The sequence below is a fragment of the Malurus melanocephalus genome, unplaced genomic scaffold (assembly GCF_030028575.1).
Source record: "Malurus melanocephalus ecotype Western Australia unplaced genomic scaffold, MMel_1.1 scaffold_139, whole genome shotgun sequence".
Taxonomy (NCBI): Eukaryota; Metazoa; Chordata; class Aves; order Passeriformes; family Maluridae; genus Malurus; species Malurus melanocephalus.
In genome coordinates, this window is record NW_026623371.1 from 357,467 (window position 1) to 369,952 (window position 12,486).

Here is a 12,486-nt window from a genome sequence, read left to right on the forward strand (position 1 = left end):
AAAAAAAAAAAAAAAAACGAGTTTCCTTAAAAACCACACTCACCAAGATGAAGAACTCAAGGAAAACAAGCATAACCTCAATATGCCATGGACTGGGATGAAATTACCTCCAAAGGTGTCTTCTAACTTACTGCATCATTTTATGGAAAACAAGGCTCAAAGCTGCCATATTAAAACCTRGAGAACCTCTGCTCACTGCTGCTCTGAAGGCAGAGGAATGTCACCATTGCAACTGTAGTATTAACAGTACATCACCTTCACATCCACAAATCTGACATCATTGAAAGAGGCTTTCATTACAGTAGCTAGCCTCTGATTAATTCCCTTAGGTATTTAATTCCTACTCTTGAAGTGCACAAAGCTTCTCAAGTATGATGTGCAATATTCTGCACTCTTATCTGATCAAGGGGATTATTAGCAATCCTGAAATCCACAGCTCTGTACACATAAGAGAAAGCAATTTCTATTTTCTCCCTGTTTTGTGGCCAAGTGCTTGTAGTTCATTTTATACCAAGTTATAAGTCCTTTCTCAAATAAAAATTCAGCTAACTAAAACCAAATTTTATTAATTATTACTGAAGTCATACCTGCATTTTGGTCATGAGAAAACAAACAGAAAGCAGAAAGTGGAAGATGAACAGAACACTCCCACATGTGCAAAATTTTATCTTCATAAATCGAGAAAAAAAAACCCTGTCTTTTTTGTTATTTATGTCACTGACACTTCCACAATAAATGCAAAGGGTTAAAGAACTAAATATTCCCCAAGAGTTCAAGTCACTGCATATAAATACTGTTGTGACTACAGATTGCAAAAGAACGGAAACACAGTAAATCATCCCATTTTTTTCTGAGAAATTCTGGGACTATGTTCTGAATTTCCAGGAACAGAAGACAAACACTGCCAATTCTCACTGCCGGATTTTTATTGAAGAGTTCAAGAATTTGGAAAGGACTCCTGAAAGCCACTGAAAGATAGTATTGATTTTTTTATTTTTTTTAACAGAGCTAAAGGCTGTTTCTAGGAGAATGCACTCAGTGTGACTGGTTCATGTACTAACTCCTGAGAAAGTTAAAGAAAAAAAAGGCTCTTAAACGAGACTTGAAAGCTTCTGAAAGCAGCCAACCTTGCAAACAAAGAGCCCAGTAAGAAAGTCAAAGACCTATACCTTGCCCATCTCTCCAAAACCAATCARAAAAAGAAGAAAAGGTGTACTGGCAGCGAGACATCCTAAAGGATATTCTGTAGTGCATACTCACCTTTGCAGGTTCTCATTCTTCTTGCCCTGAATATAATACCAAACTCCAACGTGTCAATTTATTCTACTACTGAATTTAGTGCATTAAGGTCCCAATCTTGGGATCTCTGGAGCAGTGTCCTTCACAGCCCTTCATTCACATTAAGTAAGAAAAKGCGCTGAAAAAATAGAATACTTCTTTACACTCTAATCTAGAGCATATTTAGTTTAACCTTCTTTCAGCCCTTTACCGACAAAATGCTTTCACTGCAGCCAAATTTGAAAGACAAGTTGATGAAAGCTCCTAAGTCAGATTTAGTAGGGGTGGAAAAACAGATGTTCAGGGTTTTTTTAATGCAAACTTCAGTTCTGACAGAAGGCACAGTAGCTGTGAATGGGCTACCACAGCTAGTCTTCAAACTGGTTATAAGCACTTAGGGTAGTTAATACACAGTAAGCTTTGACCAAAAATAACTGAGTCACTTTCCCACCATCTTAAATCACCCCATGTTGCTCTGACACTTCCAGTCTGCTGACTGCCCCAGACTAAAGCAGATTATCTACAGGGTTTGCCAGAGCAAGGGAAGTACCAATGAAAATTCGCATTCCTACTTCCTGTGAACCACTAAAGACACTATTTTCACAGGAAAGATTGACACTCAGTCGAAGAACTTGCAGCTCAAAAATGACTGCCTAGAATGTCAAGATTCTCTTACATAGCTCTCCTTCCCCTCAGYTTCGCATCATGACTCAGATGATGCTCTAAATGAATTGGAAGCATAATTTCACAGTGCATCAAAATTATGAAGTCCAGGCACATCTATTCACATACTCTTTTAAAATCATAGATCCAAGTATAGTAACAGATTTTCAGGACATCCAATTTCTCAAAGTCCAGTCTATTTTTATAGCTGTAAAGGAAGCTATAAAAGAACTGTTGTGTTTTTCCTGTTATCAGGAAAAGCATTCAGGTACATTCAGCTGACAACTCAGCATATACTAACATTAGACTTTTAACTAATTTGAGGTTTCCTGTTGGGGGAAAAAAATTGTAAGCTGACATATTACAAAACATGTAAAAATCCTAAAGAGATATTTTTTTAAATTCTGCTGTTGTTCTTGTTTGTTTTTTTGCTTTTCTTCCAAATGAGTAGCATGACTGTAGTAATCACTACTAGCAATGYTTCTCATGGGATAAAGGGAAAAGGTTTAAATGTCACATGACRTTGTTTAATTATTTGTGTATCTGCAGGATCCAAAATCATAACKGAATCCTCAGGGTGGTAATCATATTATGAAAACAGAAGATAAAAAGTGCAAAGAAAAGATCATATCCAAACTAGCAATTTGAAGTTTCATAAAAAATACAAAGCAWGCATTATGCCAACTAAAACTGCCCAGGGAAAGAAGAGAACTTTTACATGCATTTTTGCCAAGTAGCTTTGAATTTAGATAAGKTTTTTTTTTAAATATACTCTTTGTGATATGCCATATTGGCTGCTTAGATACAGCACAATGACTCAAAAAGCATAGGATCTAACCAAGTGTAAAAATCTCTGTCTTTGTTCCCRCAAATATAGCATTCAGCAAACATTGATATATTTTGGTGCAAGGCATTTCACTGGTATTTCAGCTTGCCACCTTTTCTTTGGAAACAAGTGCCTTCTCCCAAATAGGCAAAGGCTATTTTAAAGACAAATATCAAATCTTAACCAATATACATTATTGACCCAATTTTTTTCAGCAGCAGAACTAGAATACAGGATGGTAACAGAGGCTCTGTTTCCAAATGTTAGCAAAACCCAGAGAATTGCCAGACAGCTATTAGCAGTTTGATGAAAAGTCTGAATGCACAATCAATCATCGGCACACAGCAATATGATGCTACAAGCTGACAGGAACATGCAGTTTCACAACTTACTATCCGATAAGGAAGATGTAAAAAGGAGTCTGGGCAGCCAGCTAAAGCCATTTGTTCCTTCAAATTTTCTTCAAATTACATCTACTGCTTCCCAGGACCTGCAGAGTACAAACAAACTGTCAGAAACCATACTGAAGACATTTCATCAACTTATTATTGAAAACAGTTGGAGGAGGAAGACGGAGAAGATCAAGATGAGGTGATGAGGATTTGCATCAACTTGAAGTAGAAAATGTACACATTCGCTGCCTGTAGCCCAGAAAACACGTTTAATTTGATATTTCATTTAAAAGCCAACAAAACTATTCTCAGGCCRTGTGGCTGCTCCTTTATTTCTCCTCTTCAGGCAAAAATGAAAGCCTCTCTTCACAGCAAAACCATAGCCATTTGAAAACTGGCTCTCACCAGCTGAGGTTGTTTTCAWTTGTGGAAAAAATCCACTGAAATCTGTGAGTGAATTAAGATTAAGATGACAGTCACTTATCACAGAATCATTTAAGTTGGAAAAGACCCKTAAGATCACCAAGATCATTATGCAGCATTAGCCCTCAATGCCTGGTTACACAACTTCTAACCTTTACCCTTTCCTGCCTGCCTTTTCTCCCTTGGTTTTATTCTCACATGATACATCAAACAGAGTGTCACACACAAATTCATTCAAGTCTTGCACTTGCTCTTCTGAGTCATTGTTAGCAGYGACTTTGCAAGGTGAGCTGCATTTCTTTAAAGCATCACTTTGTGATAAGACAGAGTTTGAAAAGAAATCTGCAGGCATTTAGAGGTACAGATGGCTAAAGAACTAAAAGTAASAAGGCAAGACAATGTCAAGAAAGCCATTAAAACTGCTGCCTCATAACAAAGGAAACAAAAAATAACCCTAAATAAATAAATAAATAAAACAATATTTGCAGATCCAGCATTTCTTCCGACCAATGTGGAGACATCCCTGCAGTGCAAGACAAGCAATGCCATCTCCAAGTAGATACAAAAGGGTGACTGGGGCAGAGAAAGCAAGCTTCAAAGCACAGCCAAAACTTTCACTTCTACCACAAGAAAGCTCCTGTCTTGTTCACTGTTAATTATTAATCATGTATTCAAAATAAAAGCTTGAGTTTTAAACAGGCTACCCACTGCTCACAGGTAAGCRTGAACTCTCACCAAACCAAAGCTGCCAGCAAAATTTATGGGWCAGTTACATCAGGGACAAGGGTAAAAAACAACTTGGAAAAACTGTTCCCAGAGGACTTGCAGCCTATGGTCCACAAACCATGCACTCATCAAGGAAGCTTTATTTTACTTAGTTCCAGGTTAAGTTTTGCTGAGGCATGGTAGCCTCCTCCTCTATCAGCAAGGCAGGCAAACTCCTGGGAACTTCTTTCCAGGAAGTAAGTTACTGGGCTYCTGCAGTTTTCTGTGATCAATTCATACAGCCAATTACCTCGGGAGAAAACTRGTTTTGGCAACTGCAAGTCTGAAAATCTATTTAACTAAATATGCATAAATCAAGTTGTTTATTCTAGGTAAGTAAATACTATGGAAAAAGAACTTAAMCCCAAAATCTTACACGATTCAAAGTGGGGGGGGAGGCCATATCAGACACTGAATTCTGTAGGCACATTACTCGACTTGCACTACTGCTAGTCTTTAAACATATAAACAGTGGTCTACAGCCATCTAACTACTTCTCTGCACCTAAAAATTTGCAGTCAGTTTTAAAGATTGATCTGAAGATTTCACTTTAATCACCCAGTTTGYTCTTAGATAATTAAGCACAGATTTAACAAAAGCTCTTAAAAACCTTTTCACTTGGAGGAGTACCATTTTCTGTAAGCACAGCTACAGAGAAATTAAGCAAGCCMCTGGAATAGCTATTATGGAATTAGTAAAATGCATCAAGAATAAAGAGAACTGTATTATTAGCCTCTAAACCTGCCAAGACTAAAGGAAGTTCACATAAAGGGGTAAGGGAAAAGAATTGAGCTTTACACAGCAACAGTTTTATGTTTATTATCACTTCAGTATTTAGAAACAGGAAAAGGCACAAGTGCTGCAGATTTAATGGTAGGTTATTAAGGACTTAATATCAAAATACTGGACTTYTGATGTTTCAATAAAAGGCTCCAATTCACTCATAGCAAGATAGATTAAGTATGTTCCTAAACAATACCAGACCAATTTGTCTACTCCAGGGCGTGCTGCAGTTTATGCCACAGCCCCATTACACCAATGGAAGATCATAAATTACCTCAAACAATAGCTGGAGTCAAGACTGCATAATTTATCAAGAACCATTTGCTTTGCTGCTACATTCTTGAGCATTCATTTGTTAACACTGCAGAAACAGAGGAAAGCAATAATCTCTAGATGATATCATTCCTGGTCAGTCCCACATTAACACTGATTTAAGATCTCATCTCTTTTGTCTGTCTAAAAACAGTTTACTAAACTAGTCCAACCCTAGGAATATGAAAAGAATTCTCTCACCTTTAAGACCTAAGGCCCTTTGTACCAAATCAACAAGTAACAGATTTCATAAGGGTAGAACTCTACATCAATTCATGTGCTCAGCAGGCAAATATGAAGACTTAAAAAGAAAAAAAAATAAATTAATTTTTCCTGCGCTGTTTTCTTTAAACATGATTTTTAGCAGTCACTTCTCTTCAGAGACTGCAGCTGCATACAGACATACATGTTCCTTCCACACACGTTACACAGCACAAATCACAGACATACTCCAAGTGCCAAGTTATTGCCCTTCTCCTGAAATGCCTTAGATGGGGGAGGGAAATTCCAAAGGATTGTAAATAGAAAACAAGCTATGTAGTTGATCACTGTTACAAAACTCAGGACATTCAGCAGTGAGAACCACTGTCATGCAACATGGAGCCAGACAGCCTGTGCACATTCAGAACTGAGCAATTTCATGTGCTTTTATTGGCTTCAGAGCTCTGCCTTGGACAGAGGCCCTGAAAGAAGGACAGTCATGATAGACCAAGCTTCAAAGGTCATGAGACTAATTTTTGGTATGACATTCTCTAGAATAAAGAATGGTCTATTGTGGGGAATCTAGCTTTGATGTCTCAGTCTCTCAAAAGTGTTAAACGAACTCACACCATCTAAAAGATTGATATTATTCCTGGATGGAAAACACTGCAGGTAAGCACCCTGGAGGTTGTCRCTGTTCTGAATGGGTTGTTTAAGTCACAATCAAATTACTCAGCTAACCAGCAGATTAAGTTGTCTATTAAYTGCAAATTAAGCCCATCACCAGGTATGTTTTTCTGATTTATCACTTGCTCTCTGCACATTCCCAGCAGACGAAACGGTATCTCGCCCAGCACTCTGGAAGCAGACACAGCCTACGCACCTACAGATACTGTGGTAGGAAAATGGCAGGGGTATGGTCACTCTGCCAATTCAGGAAGTTTTCCAGGTTCTACATGTGCCATCTGTCAAAGTCTTTAAATTCAAGAGAAAAATAATTTTTAAAAAAGCAATTGCTTGCAGATTAGTTAGGAACAGGAGGAGGAGGAGGAAAAAAAAAAGAAGGATTYTAACCTGGCAGAGTTGCAAGACAAGCTCCAGAGCTCTTGAAAACTGGATTTATGCTCTTTAATGAAAGGTAACTTAACAAATTTGTTGAAGGCTACACCCTTTAAAGCATGTAATTATTTTTTCTTCTCTAATGTTCTGCTTTCTATAACTGAACTGTCATAAAAGAAGGAAGGGGAAAAAGCTTCAACACTGACTTAATTTTGACCTGAAGACCTTTATCTAAAATCTCAGGCATTGCAAGTTAAAAATCTTTCCCTCTCTTTTATGCATATCTTTTATTCTCTCAGACACTATGTATCACTGTTCCATTTCTCCCCACAATACARAATTGATGTTTAGCAGGCCAAACCTGGGTTTTTCAAAGAAACTAGAACAAAGTCTTAGACCTGAATCAATACAATATTCTCCCCTAAGTAACCCTCAGGACTGTCTGGGTTTAAGTCTACTGTACTTAAAATTTAACATCTTGAAGATCCAGGGGGATTAAAGACCCTCTCTTCTTGGTTCACACAAGAGCAATCTCCAGAACTTCATCCGGCTGCTCTCCTGGCTCCAGACTCCCCACTACTTCATATCATCTAGGAAAGCACTCTGTTTTYTTCTGCAGACATGTACATACATAGATCACACACACACATATATATATATATATATATGTATCTGTATCACTGAAACAGGTGTACAAGATGAGGCAGCTCTATGGGTACATGGAGCAACCCTCTGCAACACAGGCATGAGAACCCATACTCTGACACTTTCTTACCAGTCTACTCCCATTGCCATAGTTACAATGGAAATAAAGTTGGATACAAGCAGCATGAGGCATGCCAGCGAATTTTCTGSAGCTGAAAGACCTGACAGCTAGCAATGTCCCCAGCTGCACTGAAACTGCGGGACCCAGATGTGCTTCTGCATGCAAGACCCACACAASTTCTCACAAAAATGAAGCCTGAATGACTCTGACATGAAAAGAAAGTGCCATCAGATTCTTTACCTGGCTGGACCAAGGAAACTAAAAACACCCTTAGCAGCAAACAAGTTTGCCATCAGATTTCATCATGGCTTTGCCCATCAGKACATGTAAGGATTTGTAAAGCATCTTCCCCTCTTTTGGTGACTGGTTCAGGTGGAGACGGCATCAGTTTACAAACCTGAGAATGCCCTTCACCCTCCCCAAGGGATCACCTGGTCAGCAGGACTGGATTCATCACCTCAAACATTTCACTGAACACTTTCTCAATTTACTCAGTCCAAACACAGGCTTGYTTCTCTCCCCAGCTGAACTGCCTCCTCACACCCGAAGTCTCCAGTCTGCCCATGCTGAAAAATAATACTTGGCCAATATCCCTGCAAATAAGTTTTTTTTTCCTCCAAAACATCTCCCSAAACACACCAGAACAGAATTATTCTCCAGCCACAAAAGACTTAACATGATCGYCAACACCCTGATGGCCTACTGAGATTAGCAGCAGGTAATATTTAAGAATACCCGCAGCTTTCCCAATTTCTCCTCATTTCCCTTGCACGAGTGTGTATCTTCACACTCATTTTGTTACACATATGTACCCAAAAGGCATTTGCAAGTCTATGATAGAGAGCAACTGCCTCACCAGAGGAATACTTTGAACATCTTTGAAAACAAAGCATTGTTCTAGCTAAAATTTCAAGTGAGTGTTGCGCACTAAAATGAAAAGCACTGTTCAAAATATAAATCATCAATCAAAAGCATTTCAGTTACGTCCAAACACTCCCACGAAACCATACTAAAAAATCTGGTCTTATAAAAAAAGGGAATATAATTCTCTTTTGCCATTCTTAATTGCAAAGCTGTTAGTCTAAATATTACACCTTGTAAAGGAAGCCATTTGCCATTGTACTTTTGCCAGAAAGTGAAGGATCTTGGCAAAGGCAATTCAGGCTTTTGAAAGCCAAAACAGATACATACTTCAGAAGAAGCACAGAAGAGCTGATGCCATCCCACTTCAAGCCTTGCCAAATAAAATTAAATAAAATATACGCAGTTCAGCGTTTTTTGGTTTCCTGAATCTGCCTAAAATTTTGAAAAGGCTCAAGACTCGTAGCCTGTGAATTCATGTTCACCTCCTGAGAGAACAGCTTCTCTGAYGGGAAAGATAAAGTTCTGGGAGAAAAATAGCATTTAGCCCAACAACACTGGACAGCACCAACAAAAAAAAAAATCAGAAAAAAAMCCCCAAAACTCCCAAACAAAATCAAAACACCAAACAACAAACCCCAAACCTATAATGAACTTCAGAAATATTTACAAAATTCTGCAGTTTCACTGTCTTCCTTGATCACTGAAATCCTCTTCTCTCTCCTAATAAATAAATCCATAGCTTTGAAGGAGGAACTTTGGTAACCTGAGCCTTGTACCCAACTCTAAATTAAATGTTAATTAGACAGAAACTGAAATAAAAAAACTATGTAGTAGACAGCCGAMAACCTCATCAGCAAGACATATCCAGAGGCAGGGCAGGTCCCTGGATGCATGGTTGGGACATGAGATGCACAGTGAGGCAGCCCAAGGTGAACTTCATCTGACAATGCCATGACCAGAAGTCTCTAAGTTTGTCTGTACAGCTCCTCACTACATCCTTTGCCTCCAGAGAACTGAAAAAACACTATACTCTCTGTGTTGTTATTGTCTTGCCTCCCCTTCCCACCCCAATCTAGTCACATTTCTCATAAAACAGAATTCAAAATTCTATAATTTTGGGAAGCAGTCTAAATAATTATTTCCTTGTGTTATTTTAAGCTTTCATTACCCAACCTGAAGATTTAGAGTGAAGTTATACAACAGTCAAGATTATTTAATAGCTTGTTACTGCCAAGAACAGGACAGACATCCCACTCTCTTCATCAGCCCTTGCTCTGCTTTCTTCCTCCACTTCCTCCAGCAGCCTCATGGCACTCCCGCCTTCTCCCCTTTTGTGTCGTGTCTGGTCCTTAATGAGTTCAGCTTGTGTTAATTAATGCATTTGTTTTTGCTGGGTTAGTGCTCTGCTAAGGAAGCAAATGCAATAAACTTAGATCTGACAGGCAGTTCAGCTGGCACAACGTGAACAGCAGGAGACCACGAGCAACAGGGGAAGGGAACAGGATCACCCCTCTCCAGTGGCAGCAAACCATCACACTGGCCAAGGTGACCTGTGAACTTTCATTTCCTTTGTTTACTGCCTTTAGGAGCTGGCAAACCTTTCCTACTGCACACCCCTGAGAATTACTGCTTTCCAGGCATCTCACAGAAGTTAAACATTTGGACAGATCCCCAAATAAAATATAAAGTTTTTTCAAAAAGGAACTTACTTGCACCTTGTGGTACCACCTCAGCTAAAGTTTGCTTTTGTTGCACACTTRAGTAAAACATTGCTTTTGGTATTCAACACACTAATGAGCCTTTATGCTTCCAACCTGCAACTGCTCTGAATGGTCCTTCTGCCTGCTCAGTGGTGGGATTTGAAAACCAAGGGCTCTAGACCCCCCCAACCCAGAGACTAAACTACACGCAAGACATTTTTCTAAACAATTAGGGCAAGTTCATCAGGCTCTGTACAGTGTTTTTTTTTCTTTTAAGAAAGTCAGATCATTACAGATTCTGCTTGAAACCACAGCTTAATATCCATAAACACCTATTGGAAAGATTTACTAGACTCAACTTGCCTTTACGGAGGTGACAAGGTGGTAGTATGCACCCCTCAGCTGTTACCTGTACAGCCTCCTGACAAAAGTTCAGAGAGAAAATATTTGAAGCAGATATACAAATGTTTGGTAGAGAGACCTTTAAATTCATGGAGTAGCAAGAATGCCCTGTTCCCAGCATCTTTCCCTTATTTCTGTAACACTCCATTTGGGAGGAGAATCTTCCAAAGCATGCAGAAGCCTTTCTTCCCCTCCTGGCTGCTGCAAAAGCCAAAAATATAAAAAAACCAAAACAAAACAAAAGAACAAAAGGCGATCTCCTATCACATGATATACTGATCAGTTTTTCAAGCACTTTAAGCCTGTTTCATCCAAATGATCCATTCACAATCATTAAAATTATTCACAGCCTATTTTTCTTCACTTGGATCTTAATGCAGGGGGCTTCATAGCTTCTCAATGAACTTTAGATTTTGTTACACCGTACTGGCTACAGAGGGCYGGCCATAAGGCTGACTTCAAAAACAACACCCACACTTGTGCACAGAAAGTTACAGGCAGGTATCTATCAATACTATTCACATCCCTCCTTAGGGTTTCTCCTGCTCTCCAGGGTTTTCCTGGATTTAAAACTTCATTATTGAGGACCAGTGACATCAGACATTAGGGTCTTTACTTGATGATTTATAGGGTTTAGTACTGATAGTTAACACAGTAAGTGTACATGTATCACTTGCTGTTCTTTTGGTGCAAGATTTTTTTGGAAAAGTTATTAACTAGCATTTATCATAAGCTTTTATTTGGACATCAAGGTTCATGCTTTTTAAGAAAATCGATTGACAGAGGTTTTTACAGTTATCTATGATTTATGTTCACAAATAAGCTTGGTTTATTTACATTGTCTCATCCCATATAAATGGTTGAAGCTAGGAGGCAAGTTGAAACATTTCAATTCAAACTGCAAGCAACTCACAAAGATGGTATCTTTTTGAGATACCATACCAGGTACTTAGGTAAGCTGGTTACTTGCAGTATACCGTGTTTGCATGTTTAGAACACTCAAAAGAGAGACTTTCTGCTTAGCCTCTGAAAAAAAAAATACCATTCTGTGCGCAGAGATCCCCAGCATCAASAGTATGTTAATTCACCCTCCAAATAATTTTGTGGCAACCATTCGCAAGCACGGTTTATTCTAAAGAATTCAACAGTTGAAACAATTCTGACAAAGACACCATASTAACAGTAGCAAGTAGCAAAAAGAAAAAAGCAAACCCGTTTTACCCCATGCACAGCAGGGTAAGGATTACCACAGAAGGGCTTGCAAGTGATAACACAGCCAGGAGAGCCCTGGACTACATCAACCCGGAGCAAGCAGGCAATGACCAGCTCTGCTTCTCGTTGCAAAGAGTGCAAGGAGGCAACTCCAACAAATACTGTGCTGCTCTTGAGATGAACAGAAAATCCTGCTTGTACAAAAGGGCTACAATAAGGAAGTGCAAGAGGTGCGAGGGGTAACACACAGAAATTAAAGGAATACATACACCCCGGATTGACTAGAACATAAAAAAATGCACCCAAATTGGAGACTGCACTCCTTCACTCCCATGCAACGAAGGACCAGCAGCGCCGGAGCATGCTCAGCTGCAAAAAAACTGCTTGTGGTTTTAAGATACCGATGTCACAGATACCCCATGTGTACTTTAGCGCTGCCCCACTAACAAATCACAGCAATCTCTTCTTAGAGCAAAGAGACCATTTTGTAATCTCAAATGCATTTGCTGGCATTATGCAACACACAAGCTTCAAATCCACGGGTGGCTTATGGTTAGCAGCAGGCAATCAGTGCCGACTTTCAGAACACAACTAAAATGTTACTGGTGCTCTATTCTTAAATACAGGCTAAGAATTTCTATAAATAAATAAATAAAGGATATCGGCAATGAGAAAGTCTTTCTTACCCTCTTACAATTTTTAGCCCTTGGAAAAAAAAAAAAACAGTTTCAAGCTGACATCTCAAAAGCGAGGATGCTGACCTACTTGCAAATATAATACCACCCTGGGACAAACAGGGCATAGCTTTTTTTAATAAGTGTAAACAAAACAGAAAATAAA

The 12,486-nt window shown here is 39.0% G+C and overlaps 1 protein-coding gene across 2 annotated transcripts in view; it reads right to left on the bottom strand.

The window, feature by feature from the left end:
* Nucleotides 1-12,486, bottom strand: part of GRB10 (growth factor receptor bound protein 10) — a 141,392-nt gene that overhangs the window by 102,924 nt on the left and 25,982 nt on the right. For both annotated transcript variants that reach the window (XM_057371053.1, XM_057371054.1), the window contains exon 2: nucleotides 3,160-3,257. In XM_057371053.1, the coding sequence (XP_057227036.1) occupies nucleotides 3,160-3,210 (51 nt within the window). In that variant the 5' untranslated portion in view covers nucleotides 3,211-3,257. The remainder of the gene's footprint in view (nucleotides 1-3,159; nucleotides 3,258-12,486) is intronic.